The 12,534-nt window shown below is 40.5% G+C and overlaps 1 protein-coding gene across 1 annotated transcript in view; it reads right to left on the minus strand.

Moving 5' to 3' along the window:
- Nucleotides 1-12,534, minus strand: part of LOC113098820 (cadherin EGF LAG seven-pass G-type receptor 1-like) — a gene marked incomplete at its 5' end in the record, with an annotated part of 111,798 nt that overhangs the window by 4,743 nt on the left and 94,521 nt on the right. Inside the window, 9 exons of the mRNA XM_026263911.1 lie at nt 3,429-3,656; nt 3,774-3,917; nt 4,072-4,166; nt 8,794-8,888; nt 9,160-9,261; nt 9,412-9,538; nt 9,630-9,709; nt 9,801-9,913; nt 11,481-11,655. Coding sequence (XP_026119696.1) covers nt 3,429-3,656; nt 3,774-3,917; nt 4,072-4,166; nt 8,794-8,888; nt 9,160-9,261; nt 9,412-9,538; nt 9,630-9,709; nt 9,801-9,913; nt 11,481-11,655 — 1,159 coding nt within the window. The remainder of the gene's footprint in view (nt 1-3,428; nt 3,657-3,773; nt 3,918-4,071; nt 4,167-8,793; nt 8,889-9,159; nt 9,262-9,411; nt 9,539-9,629; nt 9,710-9,800; nt 9,914-11,480; nt 11,656-12,534) is intronic.

Consider the following 12,534-nt stretch of genomic DNA (forward strand, 5'->3'; position numbering starts at 1 on the left):
TGAGCAAGCACGTCTGGTTTTCTGACAGAGCAAAGGAAATCTCCGTGCAAACAGAGAGATTTGCGCTCGTGCATTATTTGAATGTGCTTTCACGTTACATTTATGCGCTCTCGCTGCTGACCGCATACACATACTGTATACACACTGCAAACACCTGAGACACTGCCTCAATAAATACAAAGGAATCGCAATACACAACCCTAGTTCATTCAATAAATACAGCTAACAATCTAGCTTCTGAGTACAAAGTTATTAACCCAACAATAGCGGGGTCAGTTAATTTTTTTTAAGTGGGCCGCGCAAACATATATGTGTGCTTGTGTGGGCCGCGAGTTGAAAAACGTTGGGAACCACTGACCTAGAATATGACATATTTTTAGTTGTTTCACACTTTTTTGTTCTGTATATAATTCCACATGTGTTAATTCATAGTTTTGATGACTTCAGTGTGAATCTACAATTTTCATAGTCATGAAATAAAGAAAACTCTTTGAATGAGAAGGTGTGTCGAAACTTTTGGTCTGTACTGTATATATATATATATATATATATATATATATATATACACACACACAGTGGTGGTTTCTCCATTAGGGCAATTGGGCGACGCACCACCAAAGGAAAGGGAGGGAACAGTGACATCCAATAATATTTAAAAACTATTTTGAATTTTAACAACAAGAACAAAAAGAAAAACGACTTTAATACCTTTATCAAATTTGAAAAAAAAATAACACACACAAAAAAACAGAGAGACTGGGACAGCTATGCTTTTGTCAGCTGAACTTGATCCACATCACGGTGAACGTTGCCTCAGCGGAGATCTATTGTGTCATTGATATTCATTCATCATGGCAATAAGGATAAGTCGTATAAACTTAAATTTACCGCTGCATTTTACTCCATTGCGAGAGCGTAATGGACTTGCATGGACAACTACAATTGTCACTGAAACTCATCATCTCTCTGAGAAGGTGAAAAAACATGAAAGAGCAAAGATGCATATGGATAGTAGGGAGCAGTGTAATATAAGAGAGTATTTTAAGTAAGCAGTGTAATGTAAGTAAGGAATGTGATATAAATAAGCAGTGTAATATAAGTGAGTTGTGTAAACAGTGATTTTTGTGACTTCAATTATTTCTTATTAAACTGAAATCTAAGTAAAAAGTTTTGGGAAAAACACCATCCTGGGGTCTTCATTTGCTGCTGAATTGTGTTTATGCATATAGAAACGGTTTTCTCACAATAAGTTAATATGCAGCCTATTATGATAAAAGCTTCAAATTAATATTTTAAAATGCGTGAATAAATCCAACCACCCCTATAAATTTATGTTTCACTTTCCATAATCTGTGACCGACAGAGGAGTATCTTGGTGGCAGGGATTTCAAACAGGTAGGGTACAAGTGATTTCAAAACATTTCAGCCGGTATATATATATATATTGTGAATATATTATTTACCTGATGTAAGATGCATTTGGTTTTGAGTCAAGCGCTTCATTGTAGTACTACAGTGATTATCTCCTTAGGATGTCTTATAAGTCCTAATATTAACGTTATGTTGTATAAATAATGAAGCATATTCTAGCTACATTAAATTATGAGTTCCCTTACAGACGGTCACTCTCGACGCCACGTCGGTGACCAACACAAAATGGGGTATTGCTTCGATAGACCAATCTACTTCGAGTGTAAACTAAATGAGCCAATGCATACTGGCATGCAATTATTGCATCCAACTGCCGCTGATAACAGCGTGAGTATAAGAAGGCAGCAGGTGCAATGCATACCAGCTTTTCGCTTCAGAGCCGAGTGTTAGTATCACTCTGCTCAATTCGCTCTGCTCAACCGGTGGGCTCCTCCTTCCTCACCACCCTAGATGGCGGTGCAGCGAAGGAGTATTCGGGAATCCCGTCGGTGGAGCGTGTGGTAGCGATGCAATTGTGTCCTAAGTCCGCCTCCTCTTGGCGTGGAGACCCAGTGCTTCCTTCCCGGGCCTGTAGGCACTCGTCTGGTCTGACCGGCAGTGAAACTGCTTCCGCCTTAGTCGTGCGAGCACAGGGATTTGGTGCTCCGGCACCTGAGCCTGTTGGGCCTACGGGTCAACTGGGAAAGGAGCAAACTCTTGCTGAGGCAGAGGATCTCTTTTCTCTGTATGGAGTTGGATTCAGTCGAACAGACAGCACGCCTCACAGAGGAATGGGCGTGGTCAGTGCTAGCCTGCTAGAATATGTTCAAGGCAGGACAGCGGTCCAACTGAAACTTTTTCAGAAGCTCCTGGGGCATATGGCGGCACTTACACTGCTCGGCCTGTTACATTTGAGACCACTCCAGCACTAGCTTTATTGCCGAGTCCCGAGGTGGGCGTGGAAGTGTGGCACTCACCGGGTCCAAGTTACACCGGCCTGTTGCCAAACCCTCACACTGTGGTCAGATCTTGCGTTTCTCCGGGCAGGGGTGCCCCTAGAGCAGATCCCCAGGCATGCTGTGGTTTACACGGATGCCTCCACCACTGGCGGGGGGCCACGTATGACCGGCATGCAGTCTCAGGGTTTTGGATGGGCCCGCAGCTGCAGTGGCACATCCCTGAACTAGTGCTCCTCGTGACAGCCCCTCCTTGGCCGATTCCTCTGAGGAAGGATCTACTGATCTACTGGCTACGTGCCCAAGGTTCCCACTACACCCTTCAAAGACCAAGTGGTGAACCTGCAAGCACTGCCCCTAGAGAAGGCAGACCCAGCCCTTGCTTTGCTCTGTCCTGTCCAAGAATTGAGATGCTACGTAGACCGGACATGAAGCTTCAGGACCTCAGACCAGCTCTTTGTCTTTTACTGAGGCCGGTAGAAGGGGAGTGCCCTCCTCTAAGCAGAGGATGGCCCACTGGATTGTGGATGCCATAACCCTGGCTTATCAGGCTCAGGGTGTGCCGTGCCCGTTCAGGTTGCGAGCTCACTCAACTAGAAGTGTTTCATTCTCCTGGGCGCTGGCTCGTGGCACCTCGCTGACAGATATTTGTAGAGCTGCGGGCTGGGCGACCCCTAACACGTTAGCTGGGTTCTATAGCCTTCATGTACAGGTAGTGGCACTGAGAGGCCCCGGTTTGTGTCGGCTTGCTTAAACTGCTCCAGAGTGTCTGTACTGTAGACCCTGTTGAGACCTTGGCAGCTGGACGTGGTGGAATGTTCGACTATTAGTCGCATATCAGCAAGATTCGAAAATTCTGATTCGACTATGAAAATCCTTACATACTAAATAAATAAACTAAAACTAAAACATTAGCTAAATTTAAAGTGATAAAAAATACAATCTAATTAGGATTTAATCAACTACCTCCTTTTAGTTGGGGATCTCAACAAATTAATATATTTTGTATTGTTTTGATGAATTATGATGATGAATTAATGTATGTTTATTTCCCACTCTCACCCTTCCTCTGTTCAGGCTGGTGGTTGCTGTTGGCTTGGATGGAGGGTGGTGGATGGTCTTTATCCTGAGTGGTCTCTCCAGTGTGATTAAGTTTATTTTCCTGATGAAGCTCCACGTTAACTTTAGTCTCCACTCTCAGTCTCTCTGCTCCTACGGGATCTTCACTGTCACTGGCTGTCATGGCTTCAGTCGGCCAGAAAGGCTTGACATGATTAGACACAGAGTCCACTAAAATATGGAAGGGGTTAATGTTTACTGACACTTTAATAACTTGTGAATACATTCCCCAGTTTCAAATTTCCATATATGAATGCAATTCTGAAGGATAAATACTTTCTTTTGTACCCTTTGGCGTGCTGTGTACTGGTTGTCTCTCATTATTCCACTTAGGCTTCATGTCCATGTCCTCGTCCTCACTGTCAGATGAGTGAGAGGAGGCATATGAGCTGCTGTGTTCATCCACGGAGATCTCGCTGTCTGAATCTGAGTCTAAATAAACACAAATTTATGTCAACAAATTGTTTGAGGTGACAGTTAAAAAATATAGATGTCAGACTACATCACGTTTGTCTACATGTGGATAACAGGCAGTAAATATACATTATTAGTGCTGGCATGGAAAAGTTTTTCAAGTTTTTCTTACCATCTGCTTTAGTGCCATTACAGAAGAGTGAGCTGTCAGTCTGTCTAGCTTTAGCATTTACAGATGAAACACTGGGTTTCTGACCCAATTCATACCTGTTCAGGATTGAAAGCAGGAGAATGAGAGATATACAAGACATATGCAGTTGCAATGAGATTAGATTCCAGTGAAAAAACAACAACAAAAAAAAAAAAGAAAAAAAAAGAAAAACACCACATATGACTCACTTCTTATCAGTTCATGTCGACTGGCTTAAATTCTTGTTGTCTAGAGGTTTAGCTTCATAAAATTGTATGAAGTTGTGAAATTCCTTCTGAACAATATGACTAGCCTGTATATTGAATATTTGGTCACAGTTTATTTTAAGGTCCAATTCTAATTTGCTGCTTGTTTATTGTAAGGTAGTTGTGAAGTTTGGGTACTGGGATGTAGAATATTGTCATGCAAAATATGTGCTTTATATGTACTAATAAATAGCCAATATGTTAATAGCAGGCATGCTATCTATTCAATAGTGGTATCGAATATTTAAATTCTACACAACCTTTCAAAAGTAGAAGTCTCTTATATGCTGTGCAATATTGTATTTATTTAATCAAATTACAGCAGAAACAGTAATATTGTTGAAATATTAATACCATTTAAAATAGCTGTTTTCTATTTTAATATATTTTAAAATGTCTTTTTTTTAATCCACCAATCAGTTCCTCCTGTCAAAAAAATTAATCCAAAATTTGTTCCCTAAAAAATGATCATGTGGGTCCTTTCACGCTGTCTGGTCTCTGTTTCCCTGAGTCTCCACTAGTGGTCTCACTTCCCCATAGGCACCTCACCATAGGCACTACAATTTCCACAAAGCCTTGTTCCTTCATCACAGTAATTGCACTCCTGTTAATTGCACTCAGGTGTCTTCACTTCATAGTCATTACCCTGCCTATATTAACTGGTCTTTTTCTGTTGTCATAACAGAAGGACTCCATCCATGTCGAGATCCAGTGGTGTGGGACTTCATTCCCATTCCCCAGCCAGTATGGTAGAGCGGAGGGCGAAATATATAAAATTAACCACCCTCCGCCAAGAGGGCAATGTTGTGGTCTTCTGCTCCGTCCGGGTGGGCTTCTGTCTCAACCGCACGGATTCGGTGGTCTGCTGCGCCGCCCTGGTGGGCTTCTGTCTCAACCGCATGGGTCCAATTCCACCTTGCTCCTCTCTGGATTCTAGCTCTGTCGGTTCGCCCCTGGGCCACGGAACTTTATGTTCCTTGCTGGACTTGTGTTTTGTTGTTGTTTGTTTTTTTGCTCTTCTTGTCTCTGTTTCCCTCTATGGACCTGGCCCTCTGTCTCTCTCCCTGATCCTCCGCCGGTCCACCTCCCTCCTGGGCTCCTTGTTGTTGTTTTTTGCACTTCTTGTCTCTGTTTCCCCATTTTACCTGGCCCTCCGTCCCTCCCCCTGGTCCTCCGCCGCTCCACCTCCCTCCTAGTCTCTTTGTTCCTTGGTCTCTTCTTGTGTTTTCGGGTGGAGCATCTGGTAGCTGCTCTGTGGAGGAGGTCACGCTGTCTGGTCTCTTTTTCCCTGAGTCTCCACTAGTGGTCTCACATAGGCACCTCACCATAGTCACTATAATTCCCACAAAGCCTTCATCACAGTAATTGCACTCCTGTTAATTGCACTCAGGTGTCTTCACTTGATAGTCATTACCCTGCCTATTTACTGTTGTCTTCATGGAGTCCTTTCATTCCGTCACCCAGTTTCCTCGCCTTCCGAGTTTTCTCGTCTTCCGAGTTTCCTGTTCAAGTTACTATTCCTGTTCCTGTTCCTATCCCTAGTGTTTGTTTGTTTGGATTGATTTCTGGTTTTGACCCCTTCTTGTTGGTTGCTGATTTGGATTACCCATTAAAACCCACAGTGCGATTGGATCTCTCGTCTCCTGTGTTTCTTGGATTCCGATCATAACAGGTCCCCCCAATGTCATTTGCTCACTTTAAAATGTCTGAGTAAAACTTATGTAAATATGTATCTAAATGTATGTAATATATGTACATATTCCATTTTACCATGTACTGTTATACTATAGTAAGAAATTAAGAGGTTAAATATCATGCTTCCTGTAGCTTATTTTAGTAAATATTCAACTGAATTATTATTATGAGTCTAATCCACCAAACTACTGTTATAAGCATGAGCGCCGTCAGACTGGTCGTGGTGGAGGTGTTGCAACAATATATAGTAATATTCTCAATGTTACCCATAAAACAGGATACAGGTTTAACCCTTTAACTGCCCCACCAAGAAAAAAGCATTTTTTGTTTGCATTTCTTATCTCCTTATGTCATTAGTTACCACACTCAATGTATTTTTTTCCAACACGTCCCATAATTTTTAAAACATTAGCTTAGCTTTTCTACGTTTACCATAAAGTGACAAATCAACCATTTGGTTGAGCACGTTTTTGAAAAATTATTGAAAACATACTAAAGTTTTTTCATGGCACCAAGTAAAACAATTTTGTAAAGTTAGGGCTCTTACAGTGTAATATGTCAAAAAAATATGCTTACCTTGCAAAATTTCACCCAAAATAGTTTACATGGCAGGAGTGATTTCTTTCTCTCTGACATCCATCAAAGAAGAAGTGTTGTGACAAATGCTGTTGATTTTTTTTGGCTTAACATACCTCTACCACATGGTAGAGATGGCTCAATCAGCTTGAATTAAGTTAGGTACTCCTCTCAATAAAATATAGTGACTCAAAATGTGCTTAACCATTTGGTCGAGCGGCAGTTAAAGGGTTAACTCAATACTTCTGCTTAATGTTACACTGTCAGATATGCAAAATAAATCTATTGTATCTCTTGATATGGCTACTTTGTATAGACCACCAGGGCCGTATACAGAATTCTTAAAAGAATTTGCAGATTTCCTCCCAGACCTTCTGGTTACAGTTGATACAGCGCTAATCATGGGAGCTTTAAATATTCACGTTGATAATACAAATGATACATTAGGACTTGCATTTACTGACCTAAATAACTCCTTTGGATTCAAGCAAAATGTGACCGGGCCCACTCATCGTTTTAATCATACACTAGATTTAATTATATTGCATGGAATCGATCTTACTGATATAGATATCGTACCTCAAAGTGACGGTGTTACAGACCATTTAAGTTAATCTATATTTCCCAGTCCTACTCAGTGTTGTTTTAGCATTATTTATATACTATTATAGTATTTTTGAATATTTTGAATTATCTGTTAATTTATTTTGAACATTAAGTTTCAGTAATGTATGTGATTTTGTCATTTTTATTAGTTTTTGTTTGTTAAATATTTCAATTTAGTTTTACTTCTAATTTGTTTAAAGTTCTGCAGTATATTACTGTATATTTAATTAAGCTTTATTTAATTTGCCAAATTATTTTCAATAGTTTTAGTCTTAGTTTAAGAATAACAACATGGGTCATACTGTGAGCTAATTAGTAGGTCATTCTGCTATTATGCTACACAAACAACAAACATGCAGGGCGATTTGTGCTCACAGAAATCATAATATATCATAATGTACAAGCATACATCATATTACCATAATTCTGTATCCTTTAACCAAATTCACAATTATTTACACATAAGGATAAGTGCTTTGAAAATTACTAATGGACTGAATCTATAAACAGAGCATGCACAGAGGTCATAAGGTTGCCTTCAGTGTATACAATAAATAAGCTTACACAACATTCATGGGAATGCACGAATGACTGTGTTTTAGAGTTTGTGTACATTATCGCAGCACTGTTAAAAGCAAAGCAGAAACAATGCATACATGCGCATGAAGAAATTAAGAAGAAATTAGTTAAAGTGCTATAACATTCTTGAAAGAAGTCAAGTAGGATGAGTGAAAGTGAAATGTTACATAATGAGAGCGTGGCACCTTGCCCCAGCAGTAGCACGTTACCTGTGCATGTAAGGCTATGTTCACACTGCAGGGCTTAATGCCCAATTCTGATTTTTTGGAAAAATTTAATTTTTTTGCAAGGCCGTTCACATTTCCAAATAAATGCGACCTTTTGTGATCTCCTGTGTGAACGTGAAATGACCCAGAAGTGACCTGCATGCGCAGAAGAGTACTCAACGGTCAACAACGTCACTCGTTTGCGGAAGTACTTAACGTTAAACATGGATGTCAACAACAGTGTAGTCAACAGCGGAGCTCTTTTTGCAATATTAAAATTATTTTCCCAACGGAGCCAGCACAATTACAATCTTCTCGTTTTAAGAAGAAAATTAAAAAGGAGGAGGAGAGCAGGGTTTTTGGCCATGGCGTTTTGTGGAGCAGTGTTAGCAATGTCGGTACATAGAAACGTGTGGGTTTGGAGTCACAGAAAGGAGTGGTGGGATACTGATGTGAGTGGCTGGCTCTTCTCATTCCCACCTACTTCAACGCAGAATTATGAGGTTTGTAGCATATCAATGACGTACGGGTCGGATACATGTGGCCTGGCCGTTCAGACGGAGGTGGCATTTCAAAAGATCGGATACGTATCAGATTCAGGACCACATACCCAAGTGGCCAGGGTCACATTTGAAAAGATCGGATCTGTGTCGTTCAGACTGTCATGAAAAGATCAGATACAGGTCGCATAGGGGCAAAAAAATCGGAATTGGGTCGTTTCAGCCTGCAGTGTGAACGTAGCCTAAGTAAGGTAGCTGCTGTGACTCTTGGCTAACCTGACTGTGCTCTCCAGAGACACCGTTGATTCGCCAATGGCCGAGCGATATAGTATGTCGTCCTCCATGTATGTGTTATTACAGTTCAGTGTGCGCTTAGGACAAAAAAAAAAGAGCACAGTACTGTAAATCAAGCAAAATAATACATTTCCAAATACTAGACCACTTCACAGCGAATTACATCCTTTGATGCCAAATTACGTGAAATTACCTTCTTATGGCTTGCAAATTACTTAAATGACTTCCTTCATTTATTTGCTACAAGATTAACTGACATTTAAACTGAGCCTAACTGCTATTTCCAGACCTGTGATGGACAATTATTGTATAAATATTTAATAATGCAAAGGTGTAACATTAATTTACCGTCAGTAGGGCGATGCGTGTGGTGCTGGTCTCATCAGGTAATGGTTTCTTCCCTGTGAATAAATTTTTCAGATTTTTCCTCACCTCTTTATTGAACATGCCCTGTAAAACAAACAGGAAATTGTAATTTTAGTATTATTTACATTAAATATCATAGTTATTATTAATATTAAAGGTATAGTTTACCAAACTATGTATGTAAGTATGGAACAATGTAACAGCAAACTGAGGTCAAGAATAGTATAACATTACCTGCAGACAGCTGAAGATGGCAAACAGGTAGTGGAAGGTCATGACATCACTGTTAACAGCCATTAAACCCAGCAGCCAGGTGGCACTAATGAGCAACAGTAGCAGAAAGGCCATTCGCAGAGCAGGACTGGAACACATGGAAAAAAATCACAATGAGTACTATTTAATAAATCATTCCTCAAAAAATGCTCCCAAGGGACAGAATTACAATGTCTTACATGACTCCAGACTTCTCATAGGAAAACTGCCTACGGCCACATGACGCCTTCGCCGCCAGCACAAAGATTATGATGTTGACCTGTTAAAGAGATTGTTTTTGGCATTTGATTACTAAGTATGGAGAATGGAATGAGAACAATCAGAATGAAGAACAAAGTAGATGGACTTACTAGCACCACTACAGCGATGGGTCCCGCGAAACTCCAGATGAGGGTGTCATGTACAGACAGCCAGCAGAAGTCAGGGTTCCCATATCCCTGAGGATCCAAACCCACAGCCAGACCTGATAGACACAAGCATCAACATGACTTTTACATCATCTTCAGAAAACATGCTGTTGTAGGTGGTTGCAGGGCATTGTTATATACTTGTCCGGATGTTCTGGGGTAATTTTTGGAGTGTTGCTGAGTGGTTTCCAATGTGTTTTTAACTTGTTGCTATGCTGTTGAGGTACTGTAGTTTGGAGTTGTTTTTAACACTGCTACTGCATTGCTACTGTAGCTGCTTGCTAAGGTATTCTGACCAACTGTGCTGTACAACTCCTGAAGAATCAAGCCAAAATGTTTTGATCGCCCCCAGGTTGCTGGACCCAGTATAGGTCATAAACCCCGCCCTTTCCATGTAATCTAACGGGATATGAAACACTTCAAAAAAGAAAAAAAAAAAATCCCCAAAGATGGTTGTCATTTTATGTAGTTTTTAAATCACACTGATGTAAGTTCAAGTTAGGGCTGCACAATTAATATAATTTCTAATCGGAATTATAATTATGGATGCCACAATTACATAATCGTTCACAGTCCACTTTTCATATTCTGCATGCTTAAGATATGTTTTTCTTTCTTTCTGCATGTTATCTTAAGAGGTTTTCCATTGTTTAAGTTTTAGTACATTATAATCCCTTTCATATTTTCTTTTTTTAAATTTAATTTACAGAAGAAACCAATCTGATGTTTATTTGACATTTGAAGCTTAATACTATAGAAAAGCATTAAAAGGTTAACAAAAATAAACATCCCTCTAAGTGACAGTGTTCAAGTTGGTTGATAGGGTGTTGCTAGGTGGTTACATAGGATCCATTTTTTTTTTTTTTTTTTTACATAGGATCCATTTCTTTTTACACTGCTGCTGTTTTGAATGAGGGGTTGCTAGGGAGTTGTTATGATATTCTAGGTGGTTGCTAATGTGCTCTAAGTTGTAGGTACCATTACTGTGTGAGTGATAGATGCAGTTAGTATGATCACTCAGAAAAGTACAAGCATATCTCTCCTCTTTAAGCAAAACAGAGCAGGATGAATTACACACTGAAGTTTGTTAATATCCCAAACCCGGAGTATGAGCAATTCATTATAGAATGGAGTAAAGAAAGCAGACAGCCATTCATTAAGCTGGGAGGAGCAGAGAGAAGTCAGGTCAGCCTCTATTATCTGTAAGATAAGGGCTTTTTCACTGCTTTTTTTTTTGCATGTGCCAGTGCAGAAACTGACACCCATTATGGAGAGCAGAGCCCTTGTAGAGAAAACAGAGAAAGAAAGAAAAAAGAACGAGCAAGAGCGCGAGAGCTAGTAATATGAAGACACTGGCATCCTGTCTTTTTCCCACAGGGATCACACACACCATCCAAAAGAAGGGGCGAGTCCAAGCACGATTATATGAATGCATGTGTGTGCTGGTTTACAAACATTTCTAATAGTCTATTGTGTATCTGTATCTGTGTTGACACAGTGGACTTACACTGAGTACATGAGCATACAAATACAAACTTGCAAAGATGCTGGGGCGGGTGAAATGTATGTACATGAAATAGTAATTAGTGAAAAGACTGGAGAGGGTTTGTGTGTGTGTCTCACCTGTAATAATAGCAGGTATCCCCCAGCCAATGGCGTAGTAGAAGCGCATTTGTCCATGGTTGATGTTTCTGACTTCAGTGAGCATACGGTAAATGTGCAAACCCTCCACAAATGTCCAGGCGAATGTACACATGTAGAAGTAGTGAAGAAGGATGGCTATCACTGTGCACACAAACTAGAAAGGTAGAGAAAAATCGTTAGTATACAACACAAACAATCTACCAAATCTAATTAAAACATGTCTGGGTTATAGTTCAACCTAAAATTAAAAGGATAGATAGATAGATTCTGACGAATCATGTTTCCATGGGGCCCAGAAGATCCTGAGGCCCCAGCCCGGCTACATGCCCAAGCTTCCTGCTACCCCCTTCAGGGATCAGGTATTGAACCTCAAGTGAAGCCCCTGGGGGATGCAGACCAAGGATTAACTTTGCTTTTTACCGTCCGAGACTTGAGATGGTACGTAGACCGAACACAAAGGTTCAGGACCTCAGATCAGCTCCTTATCTGTTATTGAGGCCGGCAGAAAGGGAATGCCATCTCTAAGCAGAGGATGGCCCACTGGATAGTGGGTGGATAGGTGTGCCCTGCCCACTCAGATTGCGAGCTCGCTCAAGTGGGCTTATAGTGGGCTCTATAGGCTTATTGTGGAGCCGGTGTCCTCCTGTGTTCTCACCTCAAATGGCTAGAAGCACTGAGAGGCCCCGGTTTAGTGTCGGCTTGCTTAACCGCTCCAGAGAGTCTGTATGGTAGTTCCTCCATTCCCTCAGCACCCAGACGTGGCAAAATGTCCAGCGCCAGGCCCTCACTCAATGAATCTGTGAAAACCGGTAAAGGGCTGGGTTCCATATTTAGAGACCTGAGTGGATCCCATACTATATATATATATATATATATATATATATATATATATATATATATATATATATATATATATATATATATATATATATATATATATACACTTCTGCCATTTCCAAGTGGGTTATAATCACCTCTAATCTTCCATATGCACCCCTAAATGGTTTTTCATACTTCAGAAATGTTCCTGTTC

The sequence above is a fragment of the Carassius auratus genome, unplaced genomic scaffold, assembly GCF_003368295.1.
Source record: "Carassius auratus strain Wakin unplaced genomic scaffold, ASM336829v1 scaf_tig00216704, whole genome shotgun sequence".
Classification (NCBI taxonomy): Eukaryota; Metazoa; Chordata; class Actinopteri; order Cypriniformes; family Cyprinidae; genus Carassius; species Carassius auratus.